Source organism: Mchenga conophoros, linkage group LG4 (assembly GCF_057382185.1).
Source record: "Mchenga conophoros isolate Kocher_MC1m ecotype Shallow Benthic linkage group LG4, M_conophoros_male_GT1.1, whole genome shotgun sequence".
Lineage (NCBI taxonomy): Eukaryota > Metazoa > Chordata > Actinopteri > Cichliformes > Cichlidae > Mchenga > Mchenga conophoros.
In genome coordinates, this window is record NC_140529.1 from 33119318 (window position 1) to 33131763 (window position 12446).

Sequence of the window (12446 nt, forward strand, 5' to 3'; positions counted from 1 at the left end):
ACATATTGTATAGATATGACATCTAGAGGCTGTGTGCACATGCACATATAATGTATCTTTGTAAAATGTGCGTTAAATATGTTCTTTTCCAATCTTAAGTATTTTTGGTGCCTAAATGATATCAAGTTCAACAGATGAGCCCCGAGCTTGTACGGCACAGAGAAGTCAAGTGCTTTAAACATCCTCCTCTCTTCTAGCCACTCTTCGTGTTTCTGTGTGTGTGTGTCAGCATGTGTGGAATCACACTGCTGATAGTTATTTCCTTTCCCGTGATGTGATAACCACCTAGACGGGAGAGGAGGTAACATACTGACAGCATGCAAGGGATTGATAACAACCATCCAATTTCCTCATAAGATTTGAAACTGGAAACATCCCAGACAGTGATGATACAAACCAAAAAATACACAAAAAGTAGAACAACATGTTTACGACCAGCTTCTTCAATGATGAATGCCGACGCTTCACTGACTGATGAGCTGAACACGTTTTACGCTTGCTTCGACGCCGCAGCAATTAAAACAACAAACGGCTGCGCGCGCTCGGAGTGCACCAGTGGAGACAATGCATTCATCATCACAGAGCATGCCGTGAGGAACACTTTCAGGGGGGTGAACACCAGGAAGGCAACAGGAGCAGATGCAATCTCTGGCCTTTTCCTGAGAGCCTGCGCTGACCAGCTAGCATTGGTGTTCACGGAGATCTTCAACCTCTCCCTGGCCCAAGCTGTGGTTCCCACGTGCTTCAAACAGTCCATTATTGTTCCTGTTCCAAAGAAACAACAGCCTGCTTGCCACAATGACTACTGTCCAGTAGCACTGACTTCAATTGTGATGAAGTGTTTTGAAAGACTGATGAGAGATCACATCACTTCTTCACTTCCTGCCACCATCGACTCACTTCAGTTTGCTTACCGGACTAATCGTTCCACAGACGATGCCATATCTCACCTGCTCCACACATCCCTGAGTCACCTGGACACTGGCAGAGGGAATTATGTTAGGATGCTGTTCGTGGACTACAGTTCAGCATTCAACACAATAATTCCCTCTAAGCTTTTCACCAAGTTGACGGATCTAGGACTCAGCTCATCACTGTGTCAGTGGATCCTCAACTTCCTCACAGACAGACTCCAATCAGTGAGGGTAGGAAAACAAGTCTCCCCCTCCATCTCACTCACCACTCACCACTGGCATGCCAGTGGAGAGAGTGGACAGTTTCTGATACCTGGGTGTCCACATCACTCAGGACCTGTCATGGTCCTGTCACATTAACACCATGGTTAAGAAAGCCCGTCAGCGTCTCTTCTTCCTCAGAAGACTTAGAGACTTCCATCTGCCACTGAAGGTGCTCAAGAACTTTTACTCCTGCACCATCGAGAGCGTCCTGACGGGAAACATCTGCACCTGGTTTGGGAACAGCACCAAGCAGGACAGACGAGATCTGCAAATAGTGGTGCGCTCGGCCAAACGCATCATTCAATCAGAGCTCCCTGACCTGCTGTCCATCTACACCAAGCGGTGCAAGACCAAAGCTAGGAAGATTATGATGGACCTCTCCCATCCCAACAATCGAGTCTTCTCACTGTTGAGGTCTGGGAAGCGCTTCCGCTCCCTTAAGGCCAAAACAGAGAGAATGAGGAGGAGCTTCTTCCCCCAGGCTATTCAGGCCCTGAACCAGGTGTAGGACTGGACTCTCCCACACACATCACATCACTATAAGACTGGACTCTCACACACATCACATCACCACACGCACTCTGGTTCTTCTTCATGCACACTTCCTATAATTTATAATCTCTTTCTGCTATTTGCACATTTTTACTGTAAATTTCTAAGTTAAATCTGTAAATTTTGTAATAACCTGTAAATTGTAAATACTGTAAAACCACTGTCATTTAATGGTCGGGCATTGCATTGCACAGCTACAGGCATTTCACCTCATGTCATACTGTGTATGGTTGTGTGTGTGACAAATAAAATTTGAATTTGAACCTACTGCGTCAAAAAGAGATATCAAAGGTTCCTGTCTATGAGGCACTATGTGATAAGTTGGGGGTGAGAACTGGCTGCTAATAGAGAAGCAGCAGATAAACTTGGAACAAAAAGTTAGGTTAAGTTTAGGTTATGTTTAGTCGATTATTTCTTTGTTGTAACAATGCTGCTTGGCAGTAAATCCAACACTGATTTCCAGAAATGTTCCTGAGCCCTTACAGGGATTTCCATGACAGAAGCATTTCTGTTTTTACTGTAGAGCTGCTTGAGGCCCCAAAGATAACAATACGGATTATTTAGCAGATCCCTCACACAGAGATTTCGCCGGATTCACAGAATATTGTGATGATTAGATAATGAGATGTTTCACAATTTTTCACAATTTTTCACTGAAGAACATTATTCTGAAACTATTCTCTGATTTATAAACAATGTTTTGTTGCAAACAGCTCTGTTCATCTTTACTTCTGAGAAATTCTGCCTTTCGAAGATGTTCTTTTTATATCAGCCTCTTACCAATTAACCTAATGGGTTAGAAAATGTTCCTCCAGCTGTTTCCTTTTCCACTTGCCTTTCCAGTCATTTGTTGTCCTGACTTTTTCGTGATGTGTTGTTGCCATCAAACTCAATATATTTAGCATAAAATAGTGCAATGTGTTAATTTAAATAATTGATATGTTTTCTCTTTTGTTTGTGAAGAGAACATGGGTTTGTGACATTCCTAAATCACTGCATTATAACTGTATTTAGATTTTGAATCAGTCTTCTTGAAATTAGGATTGTAGGTCTGAATTTTACCAGCTATTTAAGCACTAAGGGAACCAATTATGACTTTCAGCAGCTACTTTGAATAAAAGATTCAAATTTAAGTGTAACTTGATCTGGTTAACCATCATTTTGATTCAGTTTTGTGGATATTTAAAGCCAATTTCCTCTGGCTTCCTTTGTTGGCTTGATTTTCTGGTCCAGTGGGGTTTTTTTGTTCATTATATGGTTTATCTAGTATCCAATGGCCTTGATTGGCCAAAATAAAATCTGTTTTTGTGTGTGCTGTAAACCTTAAACTTTAAATGCACTAACTGACAGCAGCAGTTTTCAAAAGATATTTCATTTCTCATGCCAGATGCACAGGCCATTCTAAAAATGAGATGGCAATGAATTTATCTTGACAGAAATCTGCCTTCTCAAAAAAGGGCAATCTAGTCAACTCCTGCTATTGAGCCAGACAATATATTTCTAAAAGCCTCACTGTGAGAGAGGAAAGGAGAAGGAGGTAGGCAGAAAGAAAAAGAAATAAGACATAGAGCCACAAAAGGTAAAGGTGAAAGACAGAACTAATAATCTCAGTAAACTGACAAGGCTCACAGGAGCTAAAGTAGAAATATATTCACTCTGGCAGTGTAGAAACACCTTTTGTGGAGTTTTATCAACTCAGGTCTCAAGAAAACAGAAAAAAGCCCAACTTTATGAAGAAGAGAATGGTGACGCTGAAAATGCTATTTACATCATATACAACTGCTGTGCCTGTGAGTCTTGCAGCCTTTAAAACTGGCCATGTGTGATGTGAGAAAGCTTCAGTGTGATTGAATAAGGCTGAGACTGAGTGAAGATCCTCTCTTCCAGAAAGGTCAAAGCCAGTAAATGGAGGGAAGTTCATCATTTGTCTGCCAACAATCATCAAGAGACCACAGAGGCCAATTGAAAGTTCAGACTACGGGGACCCACATGGGCTTCCACACAAATCCACTCACACGCCTGCAGAAAATCTCACAGTCCTGTTATGGCAGGTTTTTTATCACATACTTTTTTGTCCCATTTATCACTGTGAGATATGCTTTATATGTGAAAAAGGAGTGAAAAACTGCACAAAGACGAGAGAAGATTTTAACTAACCATTAACTGTAGTTAGAGAGTGAGAGACACCTACCCTCTGCTCCTGTGTTGCTACAAACGTCTGGAAGCCAGGCGCCACACCGAAGCCCAGTTCGTGAATGAATGGAGGCTCTGCCTGGCTGTGGATTTGTACCCGCACACCTGCCTCAAAGGCTGTATCTTCTGGAAGAAAAGAAACGGCGAGATCTGTTAGTTAATGTAATCTCTTAATAAACAGAAATTTGCTCTGAATGTCGCTGGCTTTCTGAGTGGTTCAGGTAAGTTGTTTGAAAGCTGTTTGAACTCAAAAGCAAAATTAATGTTGGAAACAATCGTTCAGTGACGCATTTCAGGGATTTTGAGTCAAAGCCATAGATGTAGGATTGCCTTTATTATAATAAACACGCTTGAGAGGTGCTATGTGATTTGTTGTGACATCATAGAGACAGTAAAACAGGTTCAGTGCTGACTCCGTAGCTGAAAGGACTATTATCCTTTTATTCAGAGCACTTGTATGCACTCACACACACACACTCACAGAAGCAAGCACCAAAAGGGCCATAATATTTATGGTCAAAGAGAGAGCGATTTTTGCAGAAATCGATAATGTTCTCTCTCCGTGTCCTCACATTCAGCCGCCTGCTCCTGGACATTCAATCACGGCATTCCCCTGCCAGCTGATCAGCCTGACACCTCGGGGTGCTCGGCAGCCAAGATACTGGAGTCGTTCGCAAATCGACATACTGCTCACACAGATGCACAACGGCATCAGCCCTCACTGATCCACTCATCAATCAAACATCTGCAGTGACTGATATGACGACGGCGTGGATGCAGTCACGTTTAGCAACAGATGAAGGGCTCAAACGTGCTTTTTTTCCTGCTCTGTGTTTGAGAGCATCAGTTGTGTGTAAAAGGGTATGAAAGAAACATTGGCTGTATGAGAGAGATAATCAGTCCACGTTTCTGAGAGAGTAAGTACAGGGAGGTGTGTGCATGTAAAACAAGATGAGAGATGCTGACACTGTATTCATGTGTGGGGGAGGAATTGTTGTTGTTCTTCATCCTGTGCACTGTTGAATCTTTCACGTCTTTTGAATAGATCATCTCTTTTGTGATGACAGCCTTATCTGTAGCTAACAAATTTAATGTCTCATCAAAATTTCCACTGGACTAGGGTGATTTACATGCAACTGCAGCACAACATCTGTGCATGTTGTAAATACCATATGGTCAAAAGTATGTGGGGACATGAGCACAGAGGACGCTGCTGAGATTTGCTTGCATTAGAATACAAAAACATTGACATGGTTTGCAGCTGGTCTCGCTTGCAGTTGCTGTTTCAAGGGTTCTGACCTGAACGATTAAAAGTATAGCGTCAATCAAAAAGTGTATATGGAGTTTTGGGGATTTTTTCCCCCCCCTTGATGCTTGAGCCAAATTTGGCATATCATTGAACACGAATTCAGTTTCACGATGGTTTCATCTGCTCAAGGTGGGAAACTGCAGGGCTTAATTTTAATCTTCGGTTTGGCATGTTGACAGCTTGACAGCCTAGTGTGATCTAATAGGAAACACAAACATGTGTAATGTGAAAACTCGAAGCCTCCCCTGCACATATACTGAGATTGGACTATTCAGTGATGCGAGAAATCTCGTCTGTCTAGTTACATTTTTTTTAATGAGCATCTCTATCATAGATTCACAATTTTTCAGCTAGTTGATATTACTTTACATAATTTTAACTATTTTTTCACCCCACTGCTTAAGAACATGTCACAGAACAATAATTATTCAGTGTAGCATATTTGTCTTTATATGGTTATTTATAGTGGGACTTGTTAAAAGAGAAACACAATACCCAAATATGTCTTTTTTATACTATTACTGTTATAATGCTGTAACAAATGCCCCATTAGCACTGTAAGACTGCACATAATTAGCCACTGTTGTCCAAAGACAATTAAAAACCATTAAAGAGCCCTTCTGTTGTACTGGATGACATAATCCTTCATTAAAATGAGCACTTAACAGTGTAAACAAAGAATTTCATCCCTGAGCTACTGACACTAACTATGCTGGCTGTTTTATTTAATAAAGGAGTATGTCACCCTGTGAGACTGTGTGCTGTCTAATGTCTTTTAATCGTATATATATGACAAAACTGTATTTATATGAGTAGCAAATAAACAAAGGCTGTCAGCATAAACAATAACTGCAGCATATATTCTCTGCTGGTTTTTATTTTGCCAAGGGACATTTAACAAGTTTTTACATTGTATTTCTGCAAGCAGTAGCTCAATAATATATTTTTTTTTCCAGGTTCCCCTAATTTTGCATAAAATGGGTAAATTTTTATATTCATGAAATATTTCAAAATTAAATATTTCAAAATATTTCAATTGTTTGTTTTACTTCATTTTTCTTTTTGTGGGCTACAGAAATGAGGAAAATAAAGTTTCCATAGGGTTCTATACAGTGCCGTGAAAAACTAAATATAATGTTACTCCTCCCACAGCAATTAAGGGGATAAGTGACAGTCAGGTGCTGCTAATGAAATGTACTTGATTAACTGATCAACAGCAAGTGTGAGCACCTCTACAAAAAGTGATCAACTCAGTGTTTTTTCTTTTGTGCCTGGAAAGACAAAATTGGCCAGCAGGCTAGGTTGTCCACGAAATCAATACGTCGCTGTGAGTGCCGTAGGGTTTCCATCTTGTTCAACGATGGACTCGCACATTAGACACCGTTGTTTAAGATCATTCAATTTGCTTGATCCGAGTCTTCTTGGGCGTGTCATGCTTGATTCTCCAGTGGGCGGGCCGCTGCTGCAGCAGAAGGCGATATGGCAGGCGATAGTTGCTTGCATGCGGCAGATGTGGCCAAACCATTGTAGTCGTCACTTCTGGACCAGCTCTTCCATCGAGGGCTTTTGGTGACATTGACTACATATTGCACTATCGCTGAGACAGTCATTAAGGGACACTTGGAGAATCTGACACCAACAACGCGTTTGGAAGACCTCGAGCTTGTTGAGGTCATGCTTGAGGATGACCCAGGTCTCGGATCTATGGAGAAGAATGAGCAATACCAGTGTGCGTGACAGGCGGATTTTGGTGATGAGGCCTCTTCTTCCAGAGGCGCCATCGGAGGGAGGCGAATGCTGCTGCTGCTTGACCAATTCTTGAGGGTAACTCAGTGTTACCTCAATGCAACACACAGCTGAATGTACCTCAAAGAACTTAGGCGACATTGTAAATAAATTGGGCCAAAATTCCTACAAAATAATGTGAGACACATAAAGTCATAGTGAAAGTCATTATTTCTGTCCTCTTTACAGGACTGCATAGCTCACATCATGTTTCCTAAGATTCATTAAAAAGTTTTTATTTTCGTCCAGTGTTTGGAAATATGTTCAGTTATACGTTCGAAGACTGAGTAGGGCTCCTTTGTTAAAAATCATTCCATGCAGTGGAATGGAGGAGATCAGCTTACTCATCTCCCTCTTAACAGTAGTTCAGGTCAGGTGAGTTGGCTGGCCAATAAAGCACAGTTATAATGTGGTCAGTATAGTAGTGGTAGTTTTGGTACTTGGGGCAGGGGATAAGTCTTGCTGGAAAATCTGCACCTCTCAAAAGCTTGTCAGCAGATGGAAGCATGAAGAGCCACAGTTAGAGGGCCAAGTTGATTTTGGACTGGATAAAATCTAGTGGACCAACCACTGCCAACATCAGGAAATGGCATGGCACCGAAAAGCATCACAAACTGTGGAAACTTCACACTGGACTTCAATTACCCCTGATTCAGGGCCTCTGCACTCTTCCTCCAGACTCTAGGATATTGATTGAGAGACGAGCTCTACAGACGAGCTCTACAGAGGGTTGTGCGGTCAGCTGAGCGCACCATCCACTCCGAGCTCCCTGACCTGCACTCAATCTACAGCAGGCGGTGCTGGACCAAGGCCAGGAAGATCGTGAAGGACCTCAGCCATCCCAACAACAGACTGTTCTCTCTGTTGAGGTCAGGAAAGCGATTCCGCTCCCTGAAGACCAACACAGAGAGACTGAGGAGGAGCTTCTTCCCGCAGGCGATACGGTCTCTCAATCACACCACCACACAGTACTGACCCACACATACAGTTCTTACACACACACTGGACTTTCTGGACATTGTTTTTGCACACATTGTTTTTTTGCACAACACTGGTCACTATATTCTTCATTTCCGGTTAATACTTGTACAGCTGCTGTTATTGTGTATATATTTATTTATATTTATATTTCTTCATACATTCTTATATAGTTCTATATTGTGTATTGTGTATTTTGTTGTACAGTTATTTTATTTTCAACTTTAATTTATATATTTATCTTTATCTTATTCTTCCCAGTTAAATTTACCCTTCATTCTAATTTGTGTTGTACAATTATTTCATTTTTAACCTTAATTTATATTTTATTCCTTCCTAGTTAAATTTACCCTTTTTAATTTTTCATATTTATTTCCTATCTTATTCATAGCCTTTTCCTTTTTTGTTTTCTTTAGGTCACGAGCAGTTGTCCAAGCATTTCACTACATATCGTACTGTGTATGACTGTGTACGTGACAAATAAAATTTGAATTTGAATTTGAATTTGATTGCTAAATGAAGTTTACTTTCATCTGAAAAGAGGACAGTGGACCACTGAGCAACAGTCCGGCTCTTTTTCTTCTTAGTTTTGATGTCATCTCTGGTTCAGGAGTCCCTTGATATTAAGAATGCGACAGATGTAGCCCCTTTCCTGAAGACGCTGGTATGTGATGGCTCTTGATTCACTGACACCAGCTGCAGTCCACAGCATGTTAAGCTCTCCCAAGTTCTTGAACTGACTTTTAAATATTTTCATTTTTCTCTTCCAGTCAAGTTTTCATTCTCTGTGAACAGCCACCCTTTTCAGCAATGACCTTCTGTGGCTCATCCTCTTGATGGAGGGTGTTGTCCTCTCGAAAACTGTCAAGTCAGCCTCAATCTTCCTCAAGAATGAGGCTGTCTCTCCATATCAGAGTTATAAAACAGTCTACTTGATGATGATTTTTCTGCTTTTCTGAAGAGCAGAAACTGCAGCATGTCACCCTATTTTACCCAAATCTGCAAATTTCCAGGCAGACAAGACCCGATCATTCACTGAGATCAGTAGCAGACTTTCGCATTTGACAGCTAATAAATATGAGAAAACGACCTGGCTCTCTGTGAATGATGGTCATGTTCGGGTTGATCTTTTTACACGGGAGTGTGTCTGCTCCTCTCTTAGTAGCCCATCGCAGCAGCTGCACCATCAGGCGAAGCTAACAAACTGTGTGCATAATTTCTTCCGAGATTCCCTTCAAATCAAAAGTCTCTACAGGATGTCACAGACAGCAGTTCTAGTACTCACCAGGTAGCTCGCCTTTCCAGAGTATTCACATATCAACTATCAATTTTATTTTATTCCAACAGGGGATTAAAATGTTATTGTAGCAGAAGCAGACACATATATATCTCAGAATCAAGCCATGGCAGTATTTTTATTAGCAATTAACCACGATTTTTCAGTTAACGTGTTGGTCTATAAAATGTGGAAAGAGCTAATCATCATACTTGTGCTGATTTGTGTTTTCCTGACAAAAAAAAAAAAGACTAACTTCCCACATTGCCTACAAAAAGCAGCATATTCACGCAAATGACAAGCTGGAAAAAGCTTGACTTTACATTAGCTTTTATTCACACCCAGTTGTCTTGCATTACATAGCTAATAGAAACAAATCCAGCAGTGAAGAGCAACTGCATGAAGGTAATAAATGATGATAAAGAACACCAAATAAGCTAACTGTCCTGCAAATGAATGTTGCTTAGTTGTAAGACACTAGAATCAGACTGTTCGAGACCTTTATCTCTCATAACAAGACATCAATTTACACAGAATAAGATGCAGCACATGAAACAATGATCTCTTGCTGTGATTGAAAATGTGTTATTAGTAGTACATATGTGCGCGCATGTGTGAGCATAAGAGATCAGAGCAAATGGGAATGGCTGTGCTTGTTTGTGCTCCCATCAGTTCATCTTCCCTTATCAAAAGATGATCAAGGGGATCGTGAATAATGATGTTTGCTACATATGACCATAGCTTTAGCAGAATCACAGATCTGCAGTTACCATCTATTTCATCACTGCAGTCACACTCATTTGACTTATATTGCCCTCTGTGCAGTCAGAGGGCTGGACTAACTTAGGATGCTATCAAAAGCTACAGTCATAACCTGAATCCTGCTTGCTTTGTTTGACTGTTTAAATGCAGGTGGTGTTCTGATTTCACCTCCATTCCCCTTCAGGTTTCAGCTCACTATGGGCAAACAGAGAAGTAAGCAAAAGAAGACGATCGACTGATCTGTGCATGCAAGACTGTGGGTGCATGAATAGTGTGTAAAAGATATGATGAAAAAGTTCTACCACGGCCTATCACCTTCCTCTCTCTATTTCACCTTTCTACAGGATTTGTCACATTGAGGACTGGGCATGTCAGGCTTTATAAAAGGTCTGTATTATGGGTGTAATGTAGGAGAGCAAAAATGACTTGGCAGCTGGCAAGCGGAAGAAAAATTTCAAAAGAAAGTGAATATAAGAAGCCTTCACTCATAAACTCTGTATAATCATGTGAATGTCTTGGGGCGACCGTGGCTCAGGGGACTGGGAAGCTCATCTGTAACCAGAAGGTTGCCGGTTCCATCCCCCTGCTCTCTCTGTCCTGGTCGTTGTGTCCTTGGGCAAGACACTTTACCCTACTGCCTACTGGTGTTGACCAGAGGGGCCGATGGCGCGATGTGGCAGCCTCGCTTCTGTCAGTCTGCCTCAGGGCAGCTGTGGCTGCAACTGTAGCTGCCTCCACCAGTGTGTGAATGTGAGAGTGAATGAATAGTGGAATTGTACAGCGCTTTGGGTGCCTAGAAAAGCGCTATATAAATGCAATCCATTATTATTATTATTATTAATGCTCATGTATTACACTTAGCGACTGACTACAGTTTATATTTGATGTGCTTGTTTCTTTTTATTATCATCTTGACTTTTTGCATTCCTCTTGGTCCAATAAAAAATGTATGATCGTCAGATGAAAACAAATAAGCTCTATTTCTTCCTCTCTTTCCTTCTAATCAAGCATCACTTCAACATTTAAATGTGTCCTTTTTTTTCAGTAAATACATACTTACTGAGACAGATGGTAATCCGAACATGATAAAGTAGTGTGCAAACAGTGCGGATGTTAACCTAGTCGTGCACATGCTTGTGTTGGGGCTCATTTACTCATTACTATATTGAGCTGTTTCTAGAATTACAATCAGATTCTTACAATGTGTGAACCTGACACTTTTATCTTTACCAAAGTGCATAATTTAGCAATTTAGAATCATTCTGAATTGCTGATAGGCCTGCTTGCAATCAGAAATACTGCCAAGACCCCATTTCTCTTTATAGGGAAACAAAATTACCTCAAGGTGCAACATGGAGAAAGCCACCAGAGACTATGGCTCAGTGGAAAAAGAAGGAAAAAATCACCTTAAAGCTGACCTGTAAAAAAATAAATTAAAAAAAGAAGCTACTTTCGGTTACTCTCTTGTCACAAGGGGTGGTCACAGTGGGTAGCTCCGCATGTTTGATTTGCCTTTCCTGACACAACCCAGAAGAGAATTTGTATCTCTAAATGGAAATGAACCAGCAACCTTTTGCTTGCCAAACAAATGTGTAAACCACTACAATAAGGTTTTATCTTTAAAATAAATAAATAAGGGCAGCACGGTGGCACGGTGGTTAGCACTGTTGCCGCACAGCAAGAAGGTCCTGAGTTCAATTCCACCATCAGGCCAGGGTCTTTCTGTGTGGAGTTTGCATGTTCTCCCCGTGTTTGCGTGGGTTCCTTCCGGGTACTCCGGCTTCCTCCCACCGTCCAAAGACATGCAGCTTGTGGGGATAGGTTAATCGGATAATCCAAATTGCCACTAGGTGTGAATGTGCGAGTCAATGAGAGTGCGAATGGTTGTCTGTCCCTGTGTGTTGGCCCTGCGACAGACTGGCGACCTGTCCAGGGTGTACCCTGCCTCTCGCCCTATGACAGCTGGGATAGGCTCCAGCGCCCCCCGCGACCCTGAAAAGGATAAGCGGAAGCGAATGGATGGATGGATGGATAAATAAATAAGGAAGCTAGTGGAGCACAAATGTCGGATGGACATTGAGGGCTTTCATGAGGGGCTATGCGCTGCTGCTCTCTGGCAAGTAGCTCCATGCCCTCCTGGGTTTTATATGCACCTTAAAACACACATACATCAAGGAGTTGATGTATGTGTGTGGGAGGAGGAGTTGGCCGTCCGATTGGGGTCTGGAATGTGGAGCCTCCCTGCTGCTGCGGAGTCGGGGCGGTCTGCTTCTCTCCACCCCAGGGAAAAGGGTAACACTACCTGGGTCTGGATGCAGTTTCCCCCTCCAGGGGCAAGGGTACCTAGACCTGGGGTATAGAGTACGCTTGGGGAGTGTGATTGTGTGTACAGTGTCTATTTATGTCTGTCTCC

The 12446-nt window shown here is 41.8% G+C and overlaps 1 protein-coding gene across 4 annotated transcripts in view; it reads right to left on the bottom strand.

Annotated features, from left to right (window-relative positions):
• Positions 1–12446, bottom strand: part of asic2 (acid-sensing (proton-gated) ion channel 2) — a 445366-nt gene that overhangs the window by 15624 nt on the left and 417296 nt on the right. For 3 of the 4 annotated variants that reach the window (XM_085271939.1, XM_085271940.1, XM_085271937.1), the window contains one exon: positions 3922–4049. In XM_085271939.1, the coding sequence (XP_085128065.1) occupies positions 3922–4049 (128 nt within the window). The remainder of the gene's footprint in view (positions 1–3921; positions 4050–12446) is intronic. The other variant, XM_085271938.1, reaches the window with a different exon arrangement.